The sequence below is a fragment of the Mycosarcoma maydis genome, chromosome 18 (assembly GCF_000328475.2).
Source record: "Mycosarcoma maydis chromosome 18, whole genome shotgun sequence".
Classification (NCBI taxonomy): domain Eukaryota; kingdom Fungi; phylum Basidiomycota; class Ustilaginomycetes; order Ustilaginales; genus Mycosarcoma; species Mycosarcoma maydis.
Window position 1 is genome coordinate 481,809 of NC_026495.1, and position 25,017 is coordinate 506,825.

The following is a 25,017-nucleotide window of genomic DNA, read 5'->3' on the forward strand; positions in this document are numbered from 1 at the left end:
TCTGATCACCACGCACAAGTCAAAGTCAAGCCGTCCCAAACCAACATGTACCATCGGCAGGCCACAGGGGCGCCTGCTGTTCCATGATCCATTCTCGATTCATCAGCATTTCGTTGTTGCGATCTTCGAACAAGCAAAAACAAATAAACAAATGAAAAGCAAAGCTTGTATTCCGTCATCAAATGAGTTTTTTTTTTTTTTTTTTTTTTTGGCCTAACTGTGTCTATGAGTTTTGAACGACACTGGTGAGAATGTTACTGAGGATGCGAGGGATGTCCTTCGTCTCTCTAGCCACGTGAGTCTGCGTGGGAAGCTGCTTGGCGAGGTGAAGCGCCTCGTTGCCCTTGTCGATAAAGATGAGCGAAGTCTTGACCTGCGGGTCGAGTCGAAGCAGTTGAGCGAGACGGTGGTGAGTGATGCCATATCTTGAGAGATTGGCGTCGGAGAGGACGATGACAAAGTAGTCGTCCATGGGTGAAGTGGACGGATCTTCTTCGACAATAGGTGGAGCGCCCGTTGCTGATGTCGGGTCGAGTTTTGCTGACGCCTCGGTATGATGTGTGTGACGTTTGACTTGACGGATCGACTTTTCGATGCACTTGAGCGTGTTGTCGCCAGAATCGCAGTACTGCGTGTGGCTGACGATGGCGCGCAAAATTTTGTACATGTCACCATCTGTCTTGGGCATCCTACCTACATCCACCAACGGGATCATATCCGTGTCTCCGCTGTGACCGACGATGTCGACTGCAAACCTCTCGGTAGCATCTTCCAACCTGGAAAACGCCTGCATCGCCATCAGTGCCACCTCCAACTCGCGTTCCAACCTTCCGTCGTACTGCATATAGTACATGGAAGCGGACAGATCGAGCACGATCCTGATACGCTTTGGTTTGATCTGCGGCGCACCCGGATCAGGCGGCATCTCAGCTCTCCTCTTAAAGATACCACGCTCACCAGCAAGACCTTCGGACAACCGACGCTCGTCCAGTTCACCTTCCTGCTGTCGCGTCAACCAAGATCTCTCGTATCGACTCGCCTTCAAATCGTTCAACACGTTGGAAAGATGCTGCACTTGTGAAGCCACCTTCTGCTTCATCTCGTGCAGGTTGACCGCTTCATGAGGTTGCATTCCATTTTCTCGAAGTTCCTTCTCCAAAGCTTCTCTAGCCATCTCTCGAGCCTGTTTCTTGAGGTGTTCCGGAACGTCTTTTTTCAGTTCGTTGCTAACTTGATGGATCTTATGACCGGTATACTGACGTCCGTAACCACCACGTCCGCCAAGACCCATGGTGTCACGTCCACCCACACCGCCCTTCCACGTGTTGCCACCGACGTGAGCTTCATTGTTTGGATCGACTTTACCCTCCTTGGGCTTGTTGAGGTGGGTAGCGCGACCGGCTTTGGTCGGATCGTAGTCTTCCTTGCCCGGGTGGAATTCGGGTTTGAGACTGTCCTTGCCGGCTTTTTCAGCTTGACGAATGCGTTCAAGATCCTGCTCGCGTAAGACATCGAGGGATAGCTGTTCAATCGGCAAGTTGCGTTTGCGCAGCGTTTCGACGACCCATCGAATACTCTCGGGTCTGTGAAGGTCGAACGCCAGAGTGTTGAGCAACACAGAGGAGAGCGGTTCGTCAGGGTACTTTTGCATGTGCGCCACGAGGTGCAGCAATTCTCGGAGGGAATACGGGTGATTGATCAGTCCTGCTTCAAAGCCAGCTCGCAGGTCGTGAAAGGCGAGATCGAGACGGCGCAGGAGATCGACTTCGATATTGGGTGCAGCCGCTTTGAGTAGGCGCACCTCTGACTCGATGTCAGGATTGGCGACGGCGTAGCAGCTGAAACCCTCTCCGATGACTTCGATAAAGTTGTTTCCAAAGAACGGCCAGCCAGGTCGGTTGGACAGCAGCACCAGACGGAAGTCGGGATGGACAAGAATGTCACCTCCCAACGACGCTCCATCATCCACTTTCTGCTGCACGTGTTCGCCCTGGCGAGCAGGTCGAATACGTCGTCCATCCGGCAAACTCAGCTCTCCCCTTTCGGCTAGGCTCTTAAACACGGCAGAAACCGCGGTAGAGCACTTATCCGCTTCGTCAACAACTAAAATCCTTCCCAACTTGACAGCTCGTACCAGCGGTGAATCGTAGTAGTGAATTTGACCCTTTTCCAAGGCAATTTGCTGCAGCAGACCGGCAACGGTTGAGTCGCGGTTCATCTGGATATACTCTCGCGGCCGGCCGAGCAACTCGAGCGTGCGATCGATGATCTTATTCTTACCCGTACCCTGGGAGCCCATGAGTAAGAGATGCTCGTTGAGCAACACGAGATCTTCCGCAAAGAAACGGATGAGGCTGCTCTGTTGCGCGTTGTTGTAGAAGCTACCGCCAAGATCAGGGATTAGCGTCTTGCCTTCAGGGTCGAGCTTGTCAGCGTTGTAGCGCGGAATGGAGCGAACGGGGTATTCCCGGTCAGAGCCATCGGAAGCAGTAAAGTCGAGTGTGCCTGCACCTCCGTCGCTAGATGCAACAACGTGAGGGTCGCCAATCCAAAGGCGCGGAACGTACTGGAATGCGCCTTCAGTACCTGGCTTGTAGATCCCACATTCTGTCAGCAAGTTTGAAATGACCTCGCGAACAGTGATGGGCAGAAAATCGACGAGCAAGCTGCGCCAAATAAGACCGTGCACATCGCAATCGTCCTGCCAGCGAGCGAGACGTGAAGCCATACGGATCACTTGACGCGTACCGAGACGTCGCGATTTGGCAAGACCCAGGTTCGGATCGGCACTGAGCGAGCGATATCGATTGACGAACTGGAACATACGCTTCATGTCAGATGTGGCTGCATCGAGCCCGACGCGAGAGAGAACGATGTGGTGTTCTTCGTCTTCATCCATCGCGCGAGTACTGCAGATCGCAAAGAGGGTACTTGCTTCTTCGTCGAGCCAGCCGGTTGACTTGGCTGCAGTGGCAACTACGCGGAAGGTGGGCCTGATAGCGACTATCTCACCTGGTGCGATCGAGAGACCAGCCATCAGATCCGTCGATGCAACGGCTCTTTGGTCTGGTTCCGCCGCGGCGTCGCCTTCGGTCATGCGAGCACCGTTCCACAGCTCCAGTTCTCGATCCTGCAGCAGGCGAGCGAGACTGCCGAGTGTTGGACCAAGAACGTCAACACCAGCGAGATGAATGAGCTTGCCTTGCATAGCGCCACGGACAAGCGGCGCGGGTTCCCACGTTGTGCTGCCATCCTTGGCGGTAGAGCGGCGCATCAGAAGCTCACCTCCTCCGAGGTCCTTCCAAAGCCAAACCGACTCAAAGGCGTAGCCGAGTGTAGCTGCCATCAATCCGATGCATGTTGTCGTCGACGACGAAGGTTGATGCGCAGCAGCCGCGAGCGGGTCAGACGTTGAAGCAGCACCCGGCTTGTGCGGAGTTGCGGCTTTGTTGGCGGGTACGAGGCAGATGTCTCGGCCAAGAGCATGAAGCTGAAGCAGCCGGCTGTAGATTGACAGCACACGAGGGGTGACGATGAGCTCTTGGCCGAGAAAAGTCGTGTCACCGAGTCGAGGCACGGGGGCAAAATCCAGGCCGCCGCACGGAGCCTCAATGATGACGTTGGGTGCCGAGCCTGCAACATGAACGAAGGTAACCTTGGCGCTGGTGGGCGAAGATCTCTCAATATTATCTACAAGGTAGCCCATGAAGCCAGTAGCGGCGAGAGTGGCCTGATCCGCACCCTCGCCTTGCTGCCCGTGGATTTGTAACTGACTCAGAAGAGAGTCGAGGGTTTTGCGTTTCTCTTGGTCGAGACCAAACACTTGCGGATAGGCCGAGCTCAGCAGAGCCAAGGTAGATGCGCTCGTCTGCACGTCTTCGGCATCCTCGGGCGAGACGCGTGGCCAATTAGGGAGGATTGGATCTGCTTCGTCAAAGTCGAGGCTGACCAGAGGTGTTGTCGGTGGGAAGGTGCTGACGATGTCGGTGAGCAAGGGCAATGCAGTCGTTGGTAGGTTGGGCAGGCGTGAGGTGGGTGGAATGACATCGTTTCCTTGAGCCAGTGTGGTGTGATATCGCAAAAGAGCCGCCCATTGGCTCCACCTTGAGCGGAGCTGTTGTGCGTGTTCGGACAGGTTCTCAGGCAGAGGTACTGTCGACTGCACTGAGCCTTCGATCCATCGCGCTTGGAAACGAGAACGGAAGGGTGGATCCAAGGGGTATCCGCGGTACGGCGGGACTGGGACACCTGTTGCGATAACACGGAAGTTGGGATGGACCGGAATGAAGCGGCTTGAGCCACTTGGTAGGTGTTGGGCTTCTTCCTGTTGAAAAGCGGCGAGCTTCTCTGCCGGGATAAGATGCCGACCGTCTGAGAGGTTCTGTTCTCGATTCTCGAGAATATTGTTGATGATGGGAGTCACACCTCGCTCCGCCTTTTCGACACCCTCAAGGATGAGCAGATGCCCATTCTTCATGGCGCGGATGACAGGACCGTCTTCGAAGACGAGGTTTCCTCCCGCCGACAAGCTCCTAGTCTGAAGCAACTCGGCCTCACCTATGTCGCGGTGAAACGAGACGTATTCGAAAGGTAGCTGAATGAGCGAGGCGAATGTGAGGCACAGCCTGCGCGCGTATGGTCCAGGCGAAGAAAGTAGGAAGACATCTTGACCAAGCTGCCATTTTTTGGACAGGAATTCGAGATGCTCGAGAGCGATCGGGTCGTCGAGGTTCAGCAGGAGGCGCTGCGATGGCAAGCGCTCTGGCAGTTTGGGCTGAAAGACGGGAATGCTGACGTTGGGGCCGAGTGTGAAGGTGCCGAGTTTCTCACGATCGTCGTTGAACGCATTATTCTGGCTTGACAATGGTCGTGGTGACTGTGCTGTTGTCGAAGTTGTGATGGGCGCGACCGGTTGAATGTGGCGACCGATGGTCTCAATCCTGCGTTTACCTGCTGATGACGACGAAGCAGAGTCGTCTGACATGTTGGAACTAGCTCTATGTGGAAGGAATACGCGAGAAGAATCTGTCGACAGTGCTGATTTTGATCGATGAAGAGCGCAACGCGCGCGATAAGAGATGTTTTTTGAGGAGATCCGACTAGTCGTGCTGAGATCGAGAACGCCAGGGCCTCGACTTGCCAGCCAGCGTTGCATGGAAGGAGAGCAAGGCGAATAGCTGTTCTTTCTATGATCGAACCAGACCGTATGTATCTAAACGATGCGACGAAAGCGAGACCTCTACAAGCATGGAAGAGACCGTCAGGTTGTTTGTCTACACGGACGTGTCGATGTCCGCAACCGGCTGTGAATGAGTGTCGGCCCGGAGAAAGTGCGCGGAACATGGAATTAACATTCGTGATTCTCTCACACAACTCATGAATCTAAATTACCGGTAACTTAGCACCAAGACACAAATTGGGAGACGGCAGCAGCACAGGCACGTCAGAGACTCCTCCTGCGGGCGGTGCGCGCGCGCGCGTGTGTGTGTGTGTGTGTTTGTGTGCCTATCTTGAGTGCTCAGATTAATCTGCAAGCACACTAGGCACTCGTAACTGAGATCCACGATGAGCTCGGTTCTTCGTCTCACACCCTTTCAGAATTTCCCCTCATCACGCCGGCTACAAGACGAACCGGACCGTTTCTGACAATGCGCTCGAAGCAGCACATTCGGAGGCACATAGCAGCAATGACAACGTGTTGGTCTTCAAGCGTCACTCCAGACTCATACATGATAGTGCCGGCAAAAGTATATAGCATACGAGACGTCAGTTGTCCAAGAATCGGTTTTATCAGCAGACTGGGCCAAAAAAATGTCCGGACAGCCGGAATCGAACCGGCGACCTATGGTGCTTTTCCGTTAATACCGGATTAGGGTTTCCAATTACAAACCATCGCTACTTCCAACTGAGCTATGTCCGGTGCACCGTAGTCGACGTGAACGACAATAAGTTACATTACATGACTTACATTACATGACTTACATTACATGAACATGACATGAATTGGTTTCCTTAGAAAGTCTTGTACATCGCGATTCACGATTGTTGACCTAACGTATCGTCAGTAACACAGTACAGTACAGTGAAGTAAGCTCTCAAGTATGTGTATCGCAATCACAATCTTGGAACTGAAGATTGCGAATTCAGTCCGATGCTCCTCTCGGGACCCTTTTGTGCTTGTGCAGTGGTTTGCCTCAAACGATGAGCGTTGGTCCAGACTGTAATCACCACAATCGTGTGCTCCAATTGTAGTAGGTGGCTTGGTAAACATACAAGTACAGAAACAAACGATAGATGGGTGTTTAAAGAAACTGTGCGGGAGTGTACGGGCTCACGAGATTAAAGTCACCAAGTGTCGCAACGCCTCCGCGACCCTGGGTGGGCAGCTCCCAGTGTCACTGCTGCTGGAGCGAGATTACGGAATGAATATCAAAACTGTACTGGGTGTGAGGCTGCCTAAACCGCGGCACCGCGGCTGAAGATATCAGCCTTTATCGAGATGCCGCTTGCGTCGATGTGCTTCGATTTGACGTCTCAGACCGCGATTCTCTTCCTCGAGTTCGGCCATGAGCAGGCCAAGGCTATCCTTGACTGGTGTCAGCCCATCTGACTCACTCGTCTGGCTATGATGAGGCGAGTCGTGAGACAAACGACCTGTGTTTATTTGCAGACTGCTAGTCGATGCCGCATGGCTTGGCACGACTTGCGCGTGGAGCCATGGGAAGGGAGTATGTGCATTGGCCTTCGATTTCTGACTTGGATGCCAGCCGGGTACCTGGAAAAGACCATCCTGCGTGGAAGTCTGCCCACTGTGGCGTCGATATTGGGCAACGGACTGTCGCTGCGCTGTCGATTGCGTTAGACCTGCCAGGCTAGAGGAGCCTGCCCCTCTACTGTACAGACCGGTTGTCAATGCTGAGCTTGAGCGTCTTTTGTGCCTGCTAGGTGCAGACAGGCTGATCCACACTTTTGCAGCTGGTAGATTCATGTTTCTAAATTCTTGTGGATGACCTCTCAGTACCGGTTGTACAGTGGCAGTAATTTGTCTGCTAGAGACGTTAAGCTTGACGGTTTGGGCGAGGCCAACAACTGCAGCTTGGGCAACGACATGCAGGAGCGGAGCAAGTTTGGGCACATCGACCAAGCTCTTCCCGAAGGCGGGCGAGGTCGCTCCTTCTCCTAAGAGCGCATGTAGAGTTCGCTCTTCCTCGTTGCGCGCGGACGCGTCCCTGCAGCTGAGCGAAGTTGATGCTTTCGCGGGGTACGTAGTTCGTAAGATAAGTCCGTACCGAGAAACAAGCAATCGCAGCTCAGCATTTTCGGCAGCTGTGTTTCGACTTGTGTCGCTCAGCGTCGATGACGATGGAATAGCACGCAAGTGTGCATCAATACTGCCCAGCGGGGAATGCGAGGAGACTGAGGCTACCGTAGGGATCGAAAACGGCCTAACCTGAACCATGAGGAAGTCATTCTGCGTGTCTTGAGGCTCCTGCGCTGCAATTACGATCAACTCGATGAAGTCATCGTCGTTTTGTTGACTTCGCTGCCTAAGCACAAGCTCCTTCCTGCAGTGAACAAAGCGCTTGATGTCCATTGGTCTACCAAGTTGTTGCTGTTGCGAAAGCAAATGTTGTTGATGCCGCTTCGATCTGATCTCAAGACACGCCTGCTGCCAGAAGTTGATGGCTTGCTCGTTGGCGAACAGGTCTGAAGCTCTAGTCTGTAGATGATTGCTAGTATTAAGATCCCACCCCACTCGGCCGCCCAGATCTGAAGTCCCGTTGATTGCATCAGACAGCATGCCGGCGCATGCTTGCATCGAATTGCTCGTGCAGACAATTGAATCATCTTGGTCGACAATCATTATGATGTCTGTCAAGTCTCGAGGTAAGATTCTGGGCTGTGTTGAGTCAAAGCTGCCTGGTAGAGAAGGTGGGTGCAATATATCAGGTTGCTGGCTGAAGTTGCTTGAAACGGACGATGCCGCAGTATTGAATTGTCCGGATGACAGTGGATTAGGATGAAGACCGAGTAGAGTAGTTAGCCCAGAGGTGTGCGCACCGATCATAGGCTGTTTGTACGTGAGCATCTGCTGCTGCGGACGAGGTCCAGCTGATAGCACAACAGGTGATGGTGGTGAAGCTACATGCGGGACCTGCCATTCTGATATGCTGCTTGGCCAGGTACTCTGCATGAAATTCGACAACTGTCTAGGAAGGCTGGGAATGTTATTAAGCGATCGAGGTTGTGACATTGCCTCCTGAATCGGCATTTGTTGCATTTGGGTAGTTGCATAAGAACGTTGCGAGACATGTCGTGCCAAATTCCCATGATCTGTCGATAGGAAGAGACCGAGGCTGCTGCTCGCACTGGAAGCTGTGGATGGTGTTTTCCAGATCTGAGAATCTGCGTTGAAGGTTCGATCTCCTGGGGGAAAGGCTGGGCTGTTGCTGTACGTCGACAAGGCGTCGACGATTTGCTCGCTCCTATTTTGTGGGGCAAAATAAAGATTGTGTGACTGAAGAGCAGCTCGTGAAGCAATCATGGTGTCTCCTTCGAGGCGTGAAAAATGTGTATGTGATGTCGTAGCAATAGGTAATGGGGTAGTCAACGGTGACGACGAGGTGGGCAGCAGCAATGCCGGTTGTCCAATCTGATGTGAGGACGCTGAAAGATCATACATGCTCTCTTGCGTCAAAGCCGATGATTGAAGCTGCATGACGTGAGAGGCATTAGGTGGAGCGACAGCAGAGGGAGTTGACAAATCAGAGTTTGGTATTGACATGACACTGGGTGTTTCGTCGTCGTTTCTGGCCGCGCTGTAGAGTGACTTGGAGCTATCCGGTTGGCTCGAGTCCATGAACATCGCTTCAAGGCACCTGCCATGGTGATAAATGCCCGGGGAAGGTACTTCAAGCGCCAGAACTCGAGTGTTGCTGGTAGCAATCTCTCGACCATCAAGACCTGCTGAGTCCGTTCAAGCTATGGTGCTCTTGCAACTTTGCTCCTAGCTTTTGACCAACAGAAGACCCATCGGCAAGCTCAAACTTGCTTTGGGCCGGTAGAGATACGGTAAGCATGCATGGTGGAAAGGAACATATCAAGATGAAGCATGTGTAGCAGACGCATGTGGGGAGGAAGGTCGGAGGAGGATTAGGGAGGCTTCAGAAGGAAATGCAATCCGACAGCTAATAAGGCTTCAGTGGACTAGCTTAAGCTTGAGATCAGATTCGGACAGGCATTCGGGAGCGGCGCATGAAAACCATCACATTCACGAATGTAGGGCAAGGTACAGATACGGGGTCGCTAGGATGGTCAAGAATTTGAATCCGGAGCCAGCGCAGATGAGGAGCTTTGGATCCGTCTCTTGAGTGCAGCGGATGCACAGGGATGCTGAGATTTCCGTACAATGTGCAAAAAGGGCCCCAATCCGTCAGAAAGATGTTTGGTTTCGAAAACGCCAACCAGAAGCATCAGAGAAGCTCCTTACTTGCAGAGAAAGACGTGAGAGCGTGAGAATGTTTGTGCATGAATGTCTTGCAGCATGCCTATTTAGCACTAAGTTGTATCGTCTGCATCGCGAACGGTTGTCTGGAACCATTGAGCGACAGCCGTGCTCATGTCATGTATCCTACGATTAGGTTGGTTGACCAAATCGTCAGCACAAAGTAGTCATCCCACGGCAACCGTAAACTTATAAATCTAGCGCGGTATCACTGAGCTATCTGTAGCAACAAGAGAAGCTTTGTATTGCAGAAGGAATTTCGAGTTCGGAGAGACAACTTTGTTCACGGGGACGAGAGCGTTATTGCCCTGACTTGTAGATATACTCAATCCCGGAACATCGGTCTAGGCCAATACCTTGGCAACATTAAACGAACAAGCAATCGGTTGGCTGTCTTAGGGCGGCTCATGTTGGCAGAGTATGAAACCGCTGTGCATGCTGCGGCGTGTCTCGTGCGACGGTGCTGTTTATTTTTTGAGGTCGACAGTTCCTGCACCTCGCAGACTCGGCAGCCAGCCAGCCAAGCGATGTCTTCACTGGAGCCTGCGCCACTTTCAAATCATATTGTGCTGTTGCGTTCGAATAGCTGAGCCGCAAAGTGTCGAAAAGGTTCTATAAACTCACCCTGGCGCAGCTAATGCTCATGAGCAGTGCTCTGCTCTCACCAGCAGAAAGATTGGCCTCTTCGCACGCCACACTCAGCGAGTATCGATCGCCTTTACGTTGATGTCGTTCGAACTCGATCAAGCCGTTGGGGTGTGCGTGTGAGTGAGCGTGAGCTGCCAATCATTTGCCGTGCTTGCAGGCGCGATCCTTGACCCACGTTTCTTTAGCGACGGGCCATCGCATGTCATATACAATAGCTATAAAAGTCGGGGGATGATGCTTTGAAGTCCGATTAGCTTCACAGGATAAGGGCGTCGGGGTCATCCGCAGACAGTGAGCTAGGATATCTCACCGGAGATAAAAAGTCGCATTCTGACCTAATCAGCAAGAGATTCAGCGGACATAAGTCGAGGCTGCGAATATCTCAGCACCAGAAGGCAAGTGTTGCTTTCCATCGCTCCGATGCCGAGGGTCTATGCTCATTAACGCCTCGACGAACAATAGAACCAATGCAAGTCGCCTTCGGTTGGCTCGAATGAAATAACGACCTTGCAGCTTTCTCCCAGAGCAAAATTACCCTTTGTGTCCCTTGCATGTGGTAGGGCTATCCGTCACGCCAGCTGATACCGTCTGAAGCTGCGTTGCCTTTGGCAGACGGCCGAACCAAACTTGCAGAGAAGCGTCAAGTTGCTCGCTTCGCTGTCGAGTTTTGCCAACGCATGCACACACACCTTAAATTTATCACTTAAATGTGTTTTCGGTGCTTCAAGTCGCGGCGAACTCCGTTGGTACAGGAACATGTCGTACCGCCAAAATCACAGCGCCGAATTTCTCACAGATTCTTAGCCGAATTCACACATCACGAATGAACTGGCCAGCACACTTCGCTACTGCAATTGCTCGCCAGTAGTGTGCATGAGTGAGAACGATCTAGATGATTGAGGTTCTAGAATTCAGGTCGCAATGTTTGTTACGTACGTTTTACTGTACCGTCCCTTCCTTGGTTACTTCGTTCGGCGCCATCCCTGTGCATCTTTCGAATCTATTTCGCTGTCAAACGCTTCAAGTCTATGGAAGGGCACCGCCGAGGTTTCACCATCTGGATAGACCGGGGTTCAAAGAGGAGGAGGCCGGTGATGCCGGCTGTCCCGGCGCCGGCCAAATTGCTCCTTGAAAGCAGCGTACGAACCGCCGTAGTTCGAGATACCTTGCGCTACAGTGCCTTGTGCGTCGTATCAACAACACTCGTAGGCATTATCTGGACAATTAATACCATTTGAAGCTTGGCCGCCGAACCAAACGGGTGCCTAGACACGAGATCGGACACACTTTGCTATCTTCAACCAACTATCCGAGCTCCTCACTAGCACGTCTTTGCGACCCACATAGAAATGTCGGATACCGGTGAGGGCAAGCTCGCAATAGACATCCTTCTAACGAGCTGGATGATGAATTTGAAGCGACCGAATCGCTCAAAAGACCCCCGGGTTGTTGACTCTGGGTCCGAAGACGTTGAATAGGATCAAGGGCCATGCTAGACGTATACACAGCCTGCCATGCGTCTTGTTTCCGCTTGAATATGGCAAACGACAGTTAGAGCTTCCACAACTTGGTCTTGAATGTTTGATACTTGTAGGCAAGGAATGGTGATGCCATTCCTGTGAACAGTACCATTCGTGATTCGTGATTCACAATTACAGCTGTGTTTCACGTTTCACGTTTCACGTTTCGTGTGTGCAGGTGTTCACTTGTCAGATCGTCAATAGGCAGCCATTGTCCCCGAACCAGGAAAATCGCGTGGAAGGCTTGAACAAATCGCCGATAACACTAGTTTCTACGGAATTTCTGATCTAAATTTCAAGCTCCAAGATCGGGGATCAGTCTTCGGAGCGATACGGCAACCCAAAGACAATAACAACATAAACAATAGTCTACCTGAAGCTTAATATCATGTGCCAAACACAACGAATTTCAGCATTGCTGACTCACGACTCCACTTCTCATGTGACCTTACGTTCCAGTCAAACGCGGCACGTTACCTTGCTTGAAAGGACAGTGAGCTCTAAAACCTTAAACTGCTGCTTGACTTGGGCTTGATCTGGGCGAAATTTATCATGTTATACAGTAACTTATTCCAGGTCCGCTAATTTGGAAGGGTTAGGCGAGGGATCTTTCGATCGTCATCCCAGATCGGCAAGTGTGTGTGTGTGCATTTCGTGCGGTACACGGGATTGGCCTTTTGTTTGTCTCGCTGAGTTGAACGTGGTGGGCAGATTTCAGCACAAAGCTGGCTGCATAGACCATTCCGAACCCGACTCTCTTTATGCATTGCAGTGGGCTTTGCTGAGAATGAAATGGTGAAACTGAATCACGAGTGCTAACTTATAGCTTGTATTGTGGATGGCAGCGTGTATCCAGTTAGAAGGTGAATGCACAAGTCCACACTCATGACTACAATTCTTGATTCCCGAACGCCTGTCTCTCGCTTATGTACGCGCCCCTCGCTGATAAGAACAAGGTTCGCCCCAAGAGCCGAACAGGTAGACAGCAGACACATGTAGCGTTCATCTTGCTGCAGAGCGGTGACTGTTCCGGGTGGCAATGAGGCCAAGCGGCTGCCAAGACGTCGACGTTACCGAACCCTCAAGAACGGGTACAGCACCAAGACGGACGATAGACTGCTGATACATTGTGAAGCGCCAAGGTGAGAGGAGTGCTTGACATTGAGATGCTTTGAGGTGAAATTTCCGCGGGATCAAGCGAGGAGGACAGCGAAGCAGTGTCGGAAACCGCGCTGTGAGAATTTCTCTGGAGTGGCGGAAGTAGATGCCGAGATCGTCTCCAAGCAATCTGTGTCTCTCTCAATGTGACGGATGATCATCTTGCAGTCACTGCTCTCGGGCCAACAACTATTCGCAGTCGAGCATCAGCAACAGCACATGAGAATTGTCATATGCGAGTAACCCTAACATGTCCAGTGCACATAGAGCAGTAGTGTGTATACCGCCATCAACTTTCCTCTTCATAAGCGTGAATCATAAGGGTCTGCGACATGATATGCCACGTGTAGAGCTCGAGGTTGGCACTTCATCATAAGCGACAATGGTTGAGCGGCAAACGCTGTGACTCCCAGACCTTGCTGAAAGGCTGCGGAATTGGTGTGTCGGTGGCTGATGGTGAGCCAGCTGTGAAGCTCGAACGGCAACCCCGAGGTGCGACGACGTCAGAGGACAGGGCAAGCATCACCCAAGTCATTTGCCTTGACATACAAGAGTGCAGTCGTAGAGTACATTTAAGGTAAGTTGTTTGATAAAGGACGCACCTTATCCTCAATTCCACACTCCGACCGGGACGCCAGTCGCTTGAAACACCGTGAAATTGTTCCTAAAGCAGACGCAAGGCTTAGGCTTAGGCTTGTTCTTGTTCTTGTTTTTAATAAGATGATATTTATCAGTCAACCTAGCGTATTGCCAACACCTTTGAAGCCTTTCGAGAACCTTGGATTCATTTTTTTCTAGATGCGCGTTGAGTATATTGTAGAGTAGCACGATGGATAGAGGCAGCAAGGCCCGGCTGTGCAAGCAACAGGTGGGCTGACAGTCAGCCTCTGGATTCGTGGTTGGCATGGACCGACAAGCTCACGTGTTCAGCTGCACTATGGTCGAGCTAGGGGTTATGAACAGCATTGGTGATGGTGAACAAGCAGCTTGCCAGTCTCTGAGGGCACCAGATTGACGATGCCGTTCTTGTTACGGCTTTTCGTTAAGCAGTCCCGTTCCGGCTTGATTTGATCTAGTTACCGTTGATGTTGTAAGCTGTCCGACTTGCTTGCTCTGAAAAATGTCGAATCATGTTTAACGTACCTTGTCTTGATCTAGCATGCCTTGCTTGTCGCGCACAACGGTATGGTTTGCAAACCAAAGCCGCGCGAGAGTCGTTAACATTCCCATGCTGGGCGCAGAAGATGATTTCAGGCCACCCCGGCATTTGCTCACATGCATCGGTGCCCAAGCTCGTAAACTTTCGGGCCGGGCTGGATTGGGCTGCGCCGATACTGTATATGCATGCCAAGCTGGCACCGAAATGAGCTCACAGCGCGCTTGCGAACATCTGCGGGCGATATAGGGTCTGGTACATTTCCGGTGCGGAAGGAGAGCTGCTGTGGTTTGGCTGAGGCGGGTGCTCGCAATTGCGCCTGCTCATGGCTGACAATCTTTGGGCTCACAATTCGGAAGAGCGTGCCGAAGGACAAGAAAGCAGCCGATGACTTTCAAAATGCGTTGCCAAAGTGATATTCGTAATTGCTATGGTGAATCAAGATTACGGGCCAGAGCGCCATGCCCGTAGTTGCTGGATACGATAGGGCAACCTTGAACTTGAACTTGATCAAGCTGAATGCAGTTGTGAGTTCTTGTACCGAAGAGACAACAAAAAGCTTAGCGAGACCTTGATCGCCTCAATCAAGGTCAGCGTTCTTAATTATTTTATTTCAGAGTGACGAAAGCAATAATTCACGATTGACGACTACGAATCCAACCTGTTCCACCGCCAGTCAGCCTATCATGTGTCCCAATCGTGAATCACAAAGGGGCCTTAAAAAAAGTTTGCGCGGAATCTCAAAAAGTTGCTCAAAATTCATTATTCCCCGGCATTTGGATGCGCCTTGATGGGCATGTACCAGCCTTCAGCATCGAAGCCGACTCAAGGAGTCTATTGTGTATGGATGCTCTCATACCAAAGTCGTGAGTGTTGCTTTATCCTTTTCAGTTACCAAGCCGAACTCCGCTCGCCTACTTGTTCTTGGCCGAATGATACTGAGCCGGCATTTGAACTTCCTCTGACGCACTACGCAGCTCTGTGCGCTCATACAACCCTGCACCCGCAGAGTTTGTGAGTGTCAGAGGAACGGGCAGAAGCGAGTTAGTCGTCGCGAAGGGCGCGTGGCTCGCAAACACTGTACCGTAATCTGTGGCCTGACTCTGCCACTCGTGGCTTCTTCGCTTCTGTAAGCCTTGCTATCGTCTGTTGCTGTGCGTTGCTGGTCGAGATGTATATCTGTATAATGTCATGCTTGACAAAGTTTTGTCGCTGCCGCCTGTTTCTGTTTGCTATCCTACCTTGTCTGTTCAGCTTCATCCTCTCCGCTCACCATCAGCATCATCGCCAGTCTCATTTATCTTGACAGCATCATATCGGGCTAGACCGTGCTCATCAACAGCCACCGCTCGCTATCACTCCAACCGGTCACGATCGCCAGCGGTGCCATTCGGAGTCCATCTGAACAACCTTCACAGATCGTGTCAGCGATTCATGGCTTCAGCTGTTTTGTCGCAACAGCCCTTTGGATCTAGCCCAAGCTCGGCGCACGACCCATACTTTGCATATCCTATTTCGTCGGCGTCCTCGGCATCTTTGTGCTACGACGCTTCCTCATCGTCTTCGCCTTGCACAACACACTTCCACCTCCCGTAGCGGCCGCACTTGCTCTCGGAGCAGCTTCGATGATGTGCAACGCGACGTGCCTCGAGGATTCCTTGCCGTTTGTGGTGCTCGTGGTGGACGACAACCCGATCAATCGCAAGGTGCTCACCATTCCGCTTCGCAAGCAGGGCATCCAGGTCGTCGAGGCCGAAAACGGTCTTGAAGCGGTACAACGATATGCGCAAATTCGACCGGCGCTCGTTCTTATGGATATTTCTATGCCCATCATGGACGGCTTTGAAGCGACACGACAAATCCGCATGCACGAGCAGGCGCAGTCGACCAGCTCATCCGATTTTGTCGCTGCAGGAGCGCTGGACGAGATGATCAACATGGTCTTGACACACCAGAGGGCGCGCATCGTAGCAGCGACAACGCATTCGGCTGATCGAGACTTTGACGAGGGCAAACAGGCGGGGATGGACGATTGGCTACTCAAACCAATTCGACCTAGCGTGCTGGTGCAAGACATTCTCGAATACAGAAGGAACCATCTGCAAGAGTTTATGGCCACCTTGGGCGCTCTTGGCGTCGCAGGGATTGGCGTAGCGGCGGGCGAGACCGCAGTTGAGACGGTCATGGAACAGGCCGCAACTCCCACCGCGACGGCCGCTGCGACCATCGCTGCATAGTCTTTTCTTGGCTGTCAAGCCGCTGGTTCCCGCCTCCCCTCTGCCGATATCATCGCATTCGCATTTCACCCTCCCCTTGCTTTCTCAACCAGGTCGTTGTTGCCTTTTGTCGCCTCTATTTCAAGAAGTCGGCTAGTCTGCTCCCAATACCTCCATTTGTACTTGTATCGGACGTTGTTTCTCTCTCTCTCTCTATCACAGATAACTCTTTTTGACAAGGTTACAGAAGCGCAGTGTTGCAGTGTTTCCGGTAGAGAAAAAAAAAGAACGTGCTTCCCAAAGCCCTTTCGAGAGTCCTGTCTCCGACGGTGCAGCATCGCGACCGAGTAGGTCAGAATTTGACTGTGCTTTTCGGGAAGCGGATGGTTAAACGGCGCAAGGTAAGCCACACTTGGTCACCAACGCATGCGCATCGACATGCCCGCTTGAGCAGAGAATCCTCCACTTGCACCACAAATACGCTATGCTGATTACGCAAACCAAAGTTACTTGAAAGTTGACCACCCACAGGCCTTCAGCTTGAGCTCAATCTAACGAGCCGGGCGCGACGCGCAATGGGGACGACCGTGTGATTGCGAGAAGAAGAAAGCGTGATATTGGAAAGACGTTCTGGGAGACAGTGAGGTCATGCGAACAGTAGGTTGATGTGCAGTATTAGTCACGGAGACGCAACATGATGGTGGCTTGAGGTAGAAATGCAGAACAGAGATACGGTTAGGCGTTGAAGCGGAGGATGAAGTTGACGAGAACAGCGATGAGAAGCATGACCGAAAGCACAGTAGGGCCCAACCTGTCGTCGTAAGGCCCTGAGCCACGGTTGCGGATGGCGCTCGCACGCCAGTGATACGTTAGCAGTGCGTAAATCATAATCGCCATAGCTGCAGAGGCGCGACCAGCAAAAAGAGGAACGTTCAAGGCCAAAGTGTCAAAACCCTGGCGAATGATAATGCAAATAGCATTTGTCATGTGACTAAGTACTCACCGACAAACGAGAACATGGCGGCAGAGATACGACCGATCTTGTCACCAAAGTTGAGCAGACCCGCGGCAAGCGCCGAGAGCGTTACGGTGAAGTTGAGCCATGACAAGACTGCAAGATTGTCAGAGGATTGCAAAATAAGGGACATGGTCAGCATAACATGCCTTGCATCATGTCGCATTGCCATATTTCTAAGAGCTTGGCTAATCGATAGCAATCTGGAACTTGTGCGGTGGAGAAAAGGTGAGGGCATCGAATTGCAACGTACAAGTTCGCTCGTTGGCAAAAAACACCTTGGGTTCGACACGCACCGGCAGCGCAATACGCTTGCCAGCGGTTCGCTGAAGGAGAGGCTGGGTCGACATCACGTGTGTGGATGTACTAGTCTGCGACTGGTCAAAATGAAACAAGTGGTCCTACGGGTGTCGAAAGATCCTCGGTGGTAAGCAGGGTCAATGTACGAAGTGAGATATGGTGCTAGAGGCAGGATACAAGCCAGAGATTGGCGGGGGATGACCGATGCTTGATCGAGAATGGATGAGGTTGTTCGAAGAGGCAGAAGGTGGATGAGAAGAAAGGATTCTGAACCACGGTCAAGACCGGCAAAGCGGAATCAAAGACGAAGCGCAGGCAGCGACGGTTTGAGCAGATAGCCGATGCGTACAGGATCTGTCGACCGTCTCAAACTCGCCTCTGTGATTCGGGCAGCAAATTACTACATTTCCGTGCAGTAGTATCTAAGCCCAAAAAAACAATCACGAATGCTCTGTATCAACCTTTACCTCTCTGGCTCTGAGCATAACAACGACCAACACAGATTAATCAAGAATGGTCTCTGAGGAGCGCTCGATCCTCGACTCGCATGGATGAGAGAAGCCCTTCTCCCGTGCAACATGGACCATCGCGCCCCATCAGAACCTTGCTGGCTGCCTGCCTGCCTGCCTGCCTACGGATTCGCAAATCACGAATTTGAAACCAGCGCTCCTCGAGCCTAAAAACCTACAGCCGTTCCCGCTTCTCCCCTCGTACAAAGCTATCGAAGGTGCCAGCCTTTGCCCCTTGTCGTCCTCCCTGATTCTCATAAAGCTGTACCATGCCTTTTGACCCAAGCACTCGTCTATTAGAGCTCAATCGACTACCCTCTAGATTGCAACCTTCCCACAAAGCTGCCGCAAAAACCTGCTCCTGAAAACAAATGCTGGGTCTAAATTCGGATGCGCACGTGCGCTTCGTTGTGCAGCCGCGTGCATATTCTCCCAAATCAACTCTACCGGCCGAAAGGCTTTTGCAAGCTTTAACATGTCGCACTCACAACCTGAACTTGAGCAGCGAGTCCCGAGTGCACTGCCTGACGATGGACTAGGTCAACGACCAGATCGCAAACATGTTGACCACCTCTCGTACATTCAGCATAGAGCATCCAAAGTTGGTTGGTATTGCAATAAAACGCACATGGCAACACATGAATTGGCCTTATCATGGACAGATCGGAGTGAACAGACGGCAGCATGCGAGCTACCAGTGGTAGTTCGTAGGCTTCGAGGTAAGCTTCGAGACATCCATCTATGCTTCGTCGTCGTCCTTGGCCTCATTCTTCTCGCCATCGCCGTCCCCCTTCGTGGATTCTTCCTTCTTCTTCCTTTCTACCTCCTCCTTCTTCTTTCTCTCCTCTTCCTCCTTCTCCTTTCTCTCCTCTTCTTTGCGCTTAGGGTTGCCGATAGTCACGTAGCTGTCGCCTACAGCACCAGAGCTGGTAGCTTGAACTTCCCCACCTACTTCACCGTGCTTGATGACGCCGCCCTTAATGCCGTGCGAGCTCTGCTTGAGCAGCTTCATCTTGGTGGGACCGTCTGCCTTGACTTCCTCTTCGAGCTTAGAAGCCGTACCACCAAGCGTGCTGTGGTTGCCGGGAGTGTAATAATTGGTACCAGCAAGCGTGGCAATGATGCTGGTGCCCACGGCAAAAGTGAGCCAAAATCGATAGGTCGAGTACCACTTGGGCACCCAGCCGGCCGAAGTGGCACGAAGGTCGACGAACCAAACAGTTACGAACGCGGCCCACTGCCCAATGAGTGCTAGGTGTGGAGCGAGCAGAAGTGTTGGCCAGCCGAGAACAAGCGGCAGAACACCGATGGCATAACGTCGATTGCCAATGAGACCACCGTACTTGCTGAACTCGAACCCCCAGTGGATGGCACCCAGAAACGAGAGGAGGACAGCGCCAAAGCCCGCTTGGATGTTTTGAGCATGCAGGAGCAAAGCACTAGCTGTCTCGCTGTCCATCGACTTATCAAGTCCCATGTCAACCAGATGCTGCTTTCTTGCAAGCCAAATGGAGGCGGCAGCGGTGCTGACATAAGGGATCACTCCGGCGGAACCCCACAGCAGCGCGGGCTGAGGTACAGCCTGGGCCATCTCACCAGTGATGCTCTTGGCATCCTTGAGAATTTCTGCAGCACCTGAAGCGCCACCACCTCCGCCGTTAGTGTTGGCGCCCGAGCCAGCAACTTCGGCTGCTTCCCCCTTGTTGCCACCAGCGATGGCCGACTCAACACTTGAACGGAGCGACTTTGCCTCCTCCTTGATGTTTTGCTTGGTGTGCGACCAAGAGTCCGAAGCCGGCTTGCCCGATTGTGGATTGGCTGCACTTCGCTGCAGCGATGTGTGCAGGACTCGAAGCTGGCCAGGTGCCAGCAAAACTCTGTGAGTGGCCAGCATCGAGACGGGAGTAGCTTTGGCCGCACGCTGACTCCGAAGACCAGAAGACAGGATAAAGCGAGAAGCACTGGAACCGATCATCTTGTGGTTATATTTCTGCTAACAGAGAAGGACTTGTTGATGCGCTGTCGACGAGCGTGGAAGTGAACGAAAGGATCAAGTATCGTCCGTGGTGCTCGTGAAAACACTTTGAGTTGGCCTCTTAGCTGGTCTATGGATCGACAGATGTCGTGGTTGATAGTAAACGGCAGTCTCACTGAAGTAGACTCGTGCCTAACAATTCTTCCCTTTGCTCGAAAGAGAAAGGCGAACAGCAATGTTGACCCGAAGAGGCGTAACCGGGAATCATGGAGGCAGACCAAGGCCAAGATCGGAGCGAGCACACGTATCTGATTCTCAGTGTTTACAAGCAGTCTACGGTGAAGGGTCGCTTCGTGAGGAATTGCAGACAACGAACGATCTTTGAGCCAGATCGTAAGCCACAAAAGGTGACCAAATAACGCAGAGAAAGAATCATCCGGGTCACTCGTGACTCGTCCGACGAAGAATCATCATAGACATAAGTTAGTTCCGCACCGTTGCAAGTTCGTCTCGTCATTACTGCAGATAGATTAAGCAACGGCTGGTAGCTGCGCCTTGCCGTCACCAACAAGTAATCGTTCTGCATCAACTCGAGGAGCGACACAAATGACAGGCGCTACGTCACTCGGCAGCTTGATTCGCCTGTCACCTTCTGATTCACGTGATTGACTTTGACACATGCACGGGGCATCATACTTTTTTTAAATCACAGAAACCCAAACAGGGTCTAACACTTCTCACACAATTGCGTGATGCCACTGCCTTGATCGGTTGATCGGTTGAGTCACAGGAGTCGAAACGATGACCCGATAGAGACTGATCTGTCAAGACTTCTCCACATGATTTTGAGCCAGGCAGCTTCAAACGCTTTGGCCGGTGACTTGCTTTCAACCTTCGCTTCGTCCATCCAGCTACACGCATCATCAACGCAAGTTTTGTGTAGGGTGTTGAACGGCTTTCTCATCCAGCTCGGCTCATTTTAGAAGCAGAAACCTCCAGCAACATGTCAAGGCGATTGCCAAGTCTGGTCGATTTGGCGCATCGAACTGCTGTCACAGGTCTCGTTGGTCTTGGTGTAAGTTTTGTTCTCTGTCTCTGTCTCTCTCTCTCTTGCGCCCCAGACTCTCTTTCCTCTTTCTTCTTAGTGCAAAAGAAGAAGTTTGCTGACGAGTGATACTTCTCTCTGTTGTTCCTCCTATTGTCTTGCCTCGTGCTACTAATAGATCTGGGGTCTATGGCTCACTGCAGCGGTATGGAAATCACGTCGCGATGAACGCCAAGTAAGTCTCCGTCACCCTATGCTCAAGTCGGATGTTCCTTGAGCCGTCGAACTTAGGGCTAACCACTTCATTTTCGTGACCATCCTTTTTGCGGATTAATGTCGTCAGATCATCGCTGCCAATGGCGGACAAGTGCCCATCTCGCAACAAGCACTTGCACTCTCCCAGCAAAAGAACGGAGAGGATCCCTTCCCTATCACGAATGATCCTAGACATGAGCCTGGTCGTCGCGTATGATAGGTCAGCCATCCGTTTTTCACGCTGCCAACAAGCGCTGCCAGAGCCTCCACGATAAACTCTCAACTCTTATCCAGCATTTTGACCAGTATTGTAGTATACCTTCGCCTACCCTCACGCCGCCTCAGCTTACGGCTTGGAACACTCGACACATGGCGTGTGGTTTTCACTGGAGATGGCCGTGAAAAAAAAAAGTAGGAACGCTTGACTTGTCGGCGCCATAGTCCGCATACGGCCACCAAACCGTACCAAAAAGTCTCTTAGGCTGCCCGGAGAGTAAGCAAATGTGATGCTGTCGCAAAACAAAAAAGATTGTAAAAATGGCAGCCAAAATGGAGCTGAAAAAACACATCACAGTTAGTTGCAGAATATGCAGTCCCGAGTGTCGACTTAGCACCCTGCACTTGCGCTACGACACAGTAAACAAGCTCACACTCGCGACTGGCTCCCTTCGATTGCGATCACATCCCGGTGTGAATGCTTTCACTACAACTACAAGTTCACAGAGAAGCACCTCGCACCCATCTTTGAAGCTCTTGTTCCACGTGGCGCGATCGACGCTGCATCCGGTACGAACTGCCGTGAGAATGTTCGGATTCCGCTCCCAGATGGTGCAGCTCCTCCTCTTCTGCTGCGGCTTCCAGCTCTGAGTAATCATCCTTCGAAAGTAGAAGTCGGTTTCCACCGACAGGTCGGCTGAGCATCTCCCTGCTAAGGCCAGTAGAGTGAGCCAAACGGGGCCCTTGTTTAGAAGACAGCCTTGGGTGCGCGTCATGTAAAGCACTCGGTGCAGGAAGCATCTTTCTGATCCGCTTCCACAGCTCAACGTCCGCTTTGGCGGCAAATGATTGGCTAGAGGTATCCAAAGCCAGGGCGATGATCCTGCCCAACGAGAGCAATGTGTAGGGGTTGACTTTGATGGCCTCTGCTGAGGTCTCTGTGCTGGGCGTCAGATTGCTCGTGGGAAGTTCGTGTTGTAGCAGTTGCTGATTTGTCTGGCTAACGAGCTGCTCCAGCCCTTCTCCCTGATTGAGAATTCTAAGCGCATCTCTAGCGATCCCTACTCCTTCCGGCCCCTGCTTGGCAGCGCATGCTCGTGCAATTGAGAGCAACAAGGATCGCATTGTGGCGGCGTGCATATCTGCAAGCCTGTTCTGCTTGACGTCTTTGAGGAAACGGCCAGATCCCCGTGCAGGTATGGCATGACTTAATGCGTCGTATTTGTCTGCATCTCGTCGATTTGAAGTTTGCTGCGTCGTGTTGTCGCAGTCTGCGGCTTTAAGATCTCTCCATTCGCCAAATAGTGCTTTGGCCTCGGCCCAGGCATCGTATCTGCCGCCCTCTTCCAAGGATGATGCTGTTAGACCGTGCGGTTTCTTCAGCAACGCTTGCAAATTGGCGCGCATCGCTCGGATATAGCAAAGATCAGCCGGCTTCCACTCGGACGCTTGCAAGCGATGACTCGACCTCTGGATAGCAAGCTTCAGGTGAGGAGCTTGGATGGTAGTGGCACGATGCGTCTCGAAACGCTGATTGGATGCACTCTGTGCGGCTCGTTTCATTGCCTCAAGAAGGACGCGAGCGCCGATAGGATCTCCATGCTGTGCATAATTCCAGAGAATTCTCATGGCATTGCTCGGTTGCAGCATGTTGCCGAACACGCTTGTTTCCCCAAGCATGTCCGTGACGTTGCTAGTTAAGCTGTTGTCGTACTTCCGAGCGTGATGTTGTGCCCAGAGATAGTTGAAGAAAGCAACGTTCTCTTTCCATACGCGGGAAGGAGCGAGAAGATGAAAGATCAAGGATGCAACAGCCGGAGAACGCAGTTCAGTTACCGATTGGCCGAATACGCCAAAGTCGTTCTTCTCTTTGTCGAGATACTGTTCCGGTCCGAAGGCGTCCAAGTTTCCTGGAAGTTCCGGATCTCTGACGATTCCATCAGCCGCTGATACTAGGTCGAGACCGTAAACCTTTTGTAGAATAGAAAGACCGAGCTGAATCGCCTGGGGCGAATCGGCGTCCTGGGCCGGCTTTAAGCGACTAAGCGTCTCCACCATGAGCTGGTCGTCGGGAACGAATCTCAAGGAGTTGCATTCAGTCTGCGAGTCATTGCCACCATCCGTTGCAGCGGCTGTGCGCGCAGAGTTCGACGTCTGGTGCTTCTTGTTGGCCTGTGAAGACGAAGAGTGTTTCTCGTGTTGCTCCAGATGCGTCAATTTGTACAATCGGGTCCAAACACGTTCCATAGCGACAAGACGATCTGGATTGTGTGCATCTAGAATAGGAAGAAAGGAGGAGATAGTCGTCTTGTCGCCGAGGGGCAACCAGTCGGACAGCTTACGATTAGCTAGCTCCAGCTTGGCCTGTGGGGAGGCGTTCGGCATTAGGCCATCAGCCATACCGTCGATCAGTGTTGATGGGAAGAGCCGGTCAAAGAGCTTGGCAAGCTCATCGCTGGAGTCGATGCGGCGTAAGAAGTTGGCATAGGCACCAATTGCATTGGTGAGGACTTTGGGGAACTCTCGAGCCTCGTGAATGCTGGCCTGCTGCGAGACGAGATTGCGGCGAGACTGCTCAGTCATGGTGTGGAAGTCATCCTTGTTAAGTGTCATGGTGTCTTTGCAACGTGCTAATCCGGCATGCTGAAAGTAACGAGGGAAAGCTTGTTTCCACAGCTTTTCGACATCTTGGTACACTTCGTGAACCCGCTGCGACGTTTTGTGTTGAGGCGATTCTTGTATCTCGCTATCGGACGAAGTTGCACTTGTTGGGGCGACGATTGTTCGTGTCAGGCCGTTGATGAGGACAGTATAAGTGGGCGCGCTCGGAAAGATGCCGTCTTTCTTCATCTGATTGAAGAGCTTGAAAGCACGCTCACTCTTTCCGTTCTGCATGCATAGGCGAATGGCGGCGTTATAGGGGCCCTTGATGCGCGACGCCGACCTCCAGGCATTTTCGGGATCGATGAGTACATCTTTTGACTTGATCATGACACGAAGCGCCTTCATTTCAGCTTCGAAGTGAGTGAGAGCCTTGGCGATTTCTGTTTCGATTTGAGCTGATTTTGCACGGGATGGAGGTGATTGATGACCAAGGTCGCGAATGGTCTTCTTCAATGAGTCGAGCAACGCTTTTGCTCGTAGGCGAAAGCCGCGATCTTGGTCTTGATCTCGCTTTGGCAAGGCGGCCTTCAAAGGTTTTTGGCCAGCTTTCTTGCCGGCTGGAGGTGGTTTGGGAGTCCATTTTGATTTTTGGCCGAGTCTTTTGAGTTCTCCTTTGGGGTCCCGCGCAGAAATCGAGGAGGGCTTTCTGGACGAAGTTACTGCGGCTAGATGTGATGATTGCAGCGAAAAAGATTGCGCATAGATCGAAGGTGCCAAGAATGTGGGCGGAAGCGCGAGTGCGCTCAGCCTTGGCTTTGCGCTTGCCGACGAGGATCGTGGGAATCGACGGAATGGTGAAGGCAGCCTTACCGCTGCGCTGTTGCAGATTACCATC

At 52.1% G+C, this 25,017-nt stretch overlaps 7 protein-coding genes and 1 non-coding gene across 8 annotated transcripts; 2 read left to right on the top strand and 6 right to left on the bottom strand.

Moving 5' to 3' along the window:
• Positions 1 to 223: 223 nt before the first annotated feature.
• On the bottom strand, positions 224 to 4,984 carry UMAG_05592 (uncharacterized protein; the record flags this gene model as incomplete). Its single annotated transcript, XM_011393591.1, has 1 exon — positions 224 to 4,984. The coding sequence occupies one exon, from the start codon at positions 4,982 to 4,984 to the stop codon at positions 224 to 226; it is 4,761 nt and encodes a 1,586-aa protein (XP_011391893.1).
• Positions 4,985 to 5,814: 830 nt separating this feature from the next.
• Positions 5,815 to 5,920, bottom strand: UMAG_16098. Its single transcript has 2 exons — positions 5,883 to 5,920; positions 5,815 to 5,850 (listed from the first exon to the last, which is right to left on the bottom strand). It is a non-coding gene; the product is annotated as a tRNA-Tyr (tRNA).
• Positions 5,921 to 6,484: 564 nt separating this feature from the next.
• On the bottom strand, positions 6,485 to 8,860 carry UMAG_05593 (uncharacterized protein; the record flags this gene model as incomplete). Its single annotated transcript, XM_011393592.1, has 1 exon — positions 6,485 to 8,860. One exon carries the CDS (start codon positions 8,858 to 8,860, stop codon positions 6,485 to 6,487), a length of 2,376 nt encoding a protein of 791 aa, XP_011391894.1.
• A 6,752-nt stretch (positions 8,861 to 15,612) lies between these two features.
• UMAG_11179 (uncharacterized protein) lies at positions 15,613 to 16,224 on the top strand (the record flags this gene model as incomplete). Its single annotated transcript, XM_011393644.1, has 1 exon — positions 15,613 to 16,224. The coding sequence occupies one exon, from the start codon at positions 15,613 to 15,615 to the stop codon at positions 16,222 to 16,224; it is 612 nt and encodes a 203-aa protein (XP_011391946.1).
• A 714-nt stretch (positions 16,225 to 16,938) lies between these two features.
• On the bottom strand, positions 16,939 to 17,568 carry UMAG_05595 (putative VTC complex, subunit protein; the record flags this gene model as incomplete). The annotated part of the gene is made up of 3 exons (XM_011393593.1): positions 16,939 to 17,102; positions 17,207 to 17,314; positions 17,472 to 17,568. The coding sequence occupies 3 exons, from the start codon at positions 17,566 to 17,568 to the stop codon at positions 16,939 to 16,941; spliced, it is 369 nt and encodes a 122-aa protein (XP_011391895.1).
• Positions 17,569 to 18,766: 1,198 nt separating this feature from the next.
• On the bottom strand, positions 18,767 to 20,002 carry UMAG_05596 (uncharacterized protein; the record flags this gene model as incomplete). The annotated part of the gene is made up of 1 exon (XM_011393594.1): positions 18,767 to 20,002. One exon carries the CDS (start codon positions 20,000 to 20,002, stop codon positions 18,767 to 18,769), a length of 1,236 nt encoding a protein of 411 aa, XP_011391896.1.
• Positions 20,003 to 21,005: 1,003 nt separating this feature from the next.
• On the top strand, positions 21,006 to 21,519 carry UMAG_11180 (uncharacterized protein; the record flags this gene model as incomplete). Its single annotated transcript, XM_011393645.1, has 3 exons — positions 21,006 to 21,077; positions 21,226 to 21,282; positions 21,391 to 21,519. 3 exons carry the CDS (start codon positions 21,006 to 21,008, stop codon positions 21,517 to 21,519), a joined length of 258 nt encoding a protein of 85 aa, XP_011391947.1.
• Positions 21,520 to 22,019: 500 nt separating this feature from the next.
• UMAG_05597 (uncharacterized protein) lies at positions 22,020 to 25,016 on the bottom strand (the record flags this gene model as incomplete). Its single annotated transcript, XM_011393595.1, has 1 exon — positions 22,020 to 25,016. The coding sequence occupies one exon, from the start codon at positions 25,014 to 25,016 to the stop codon at positions 22,020 to 22,022; it is 2,997 nt and encodes a 998-aa protein (XP_011391897.1).
• Position 25,017: the final 1 nt, after the last annotated feature.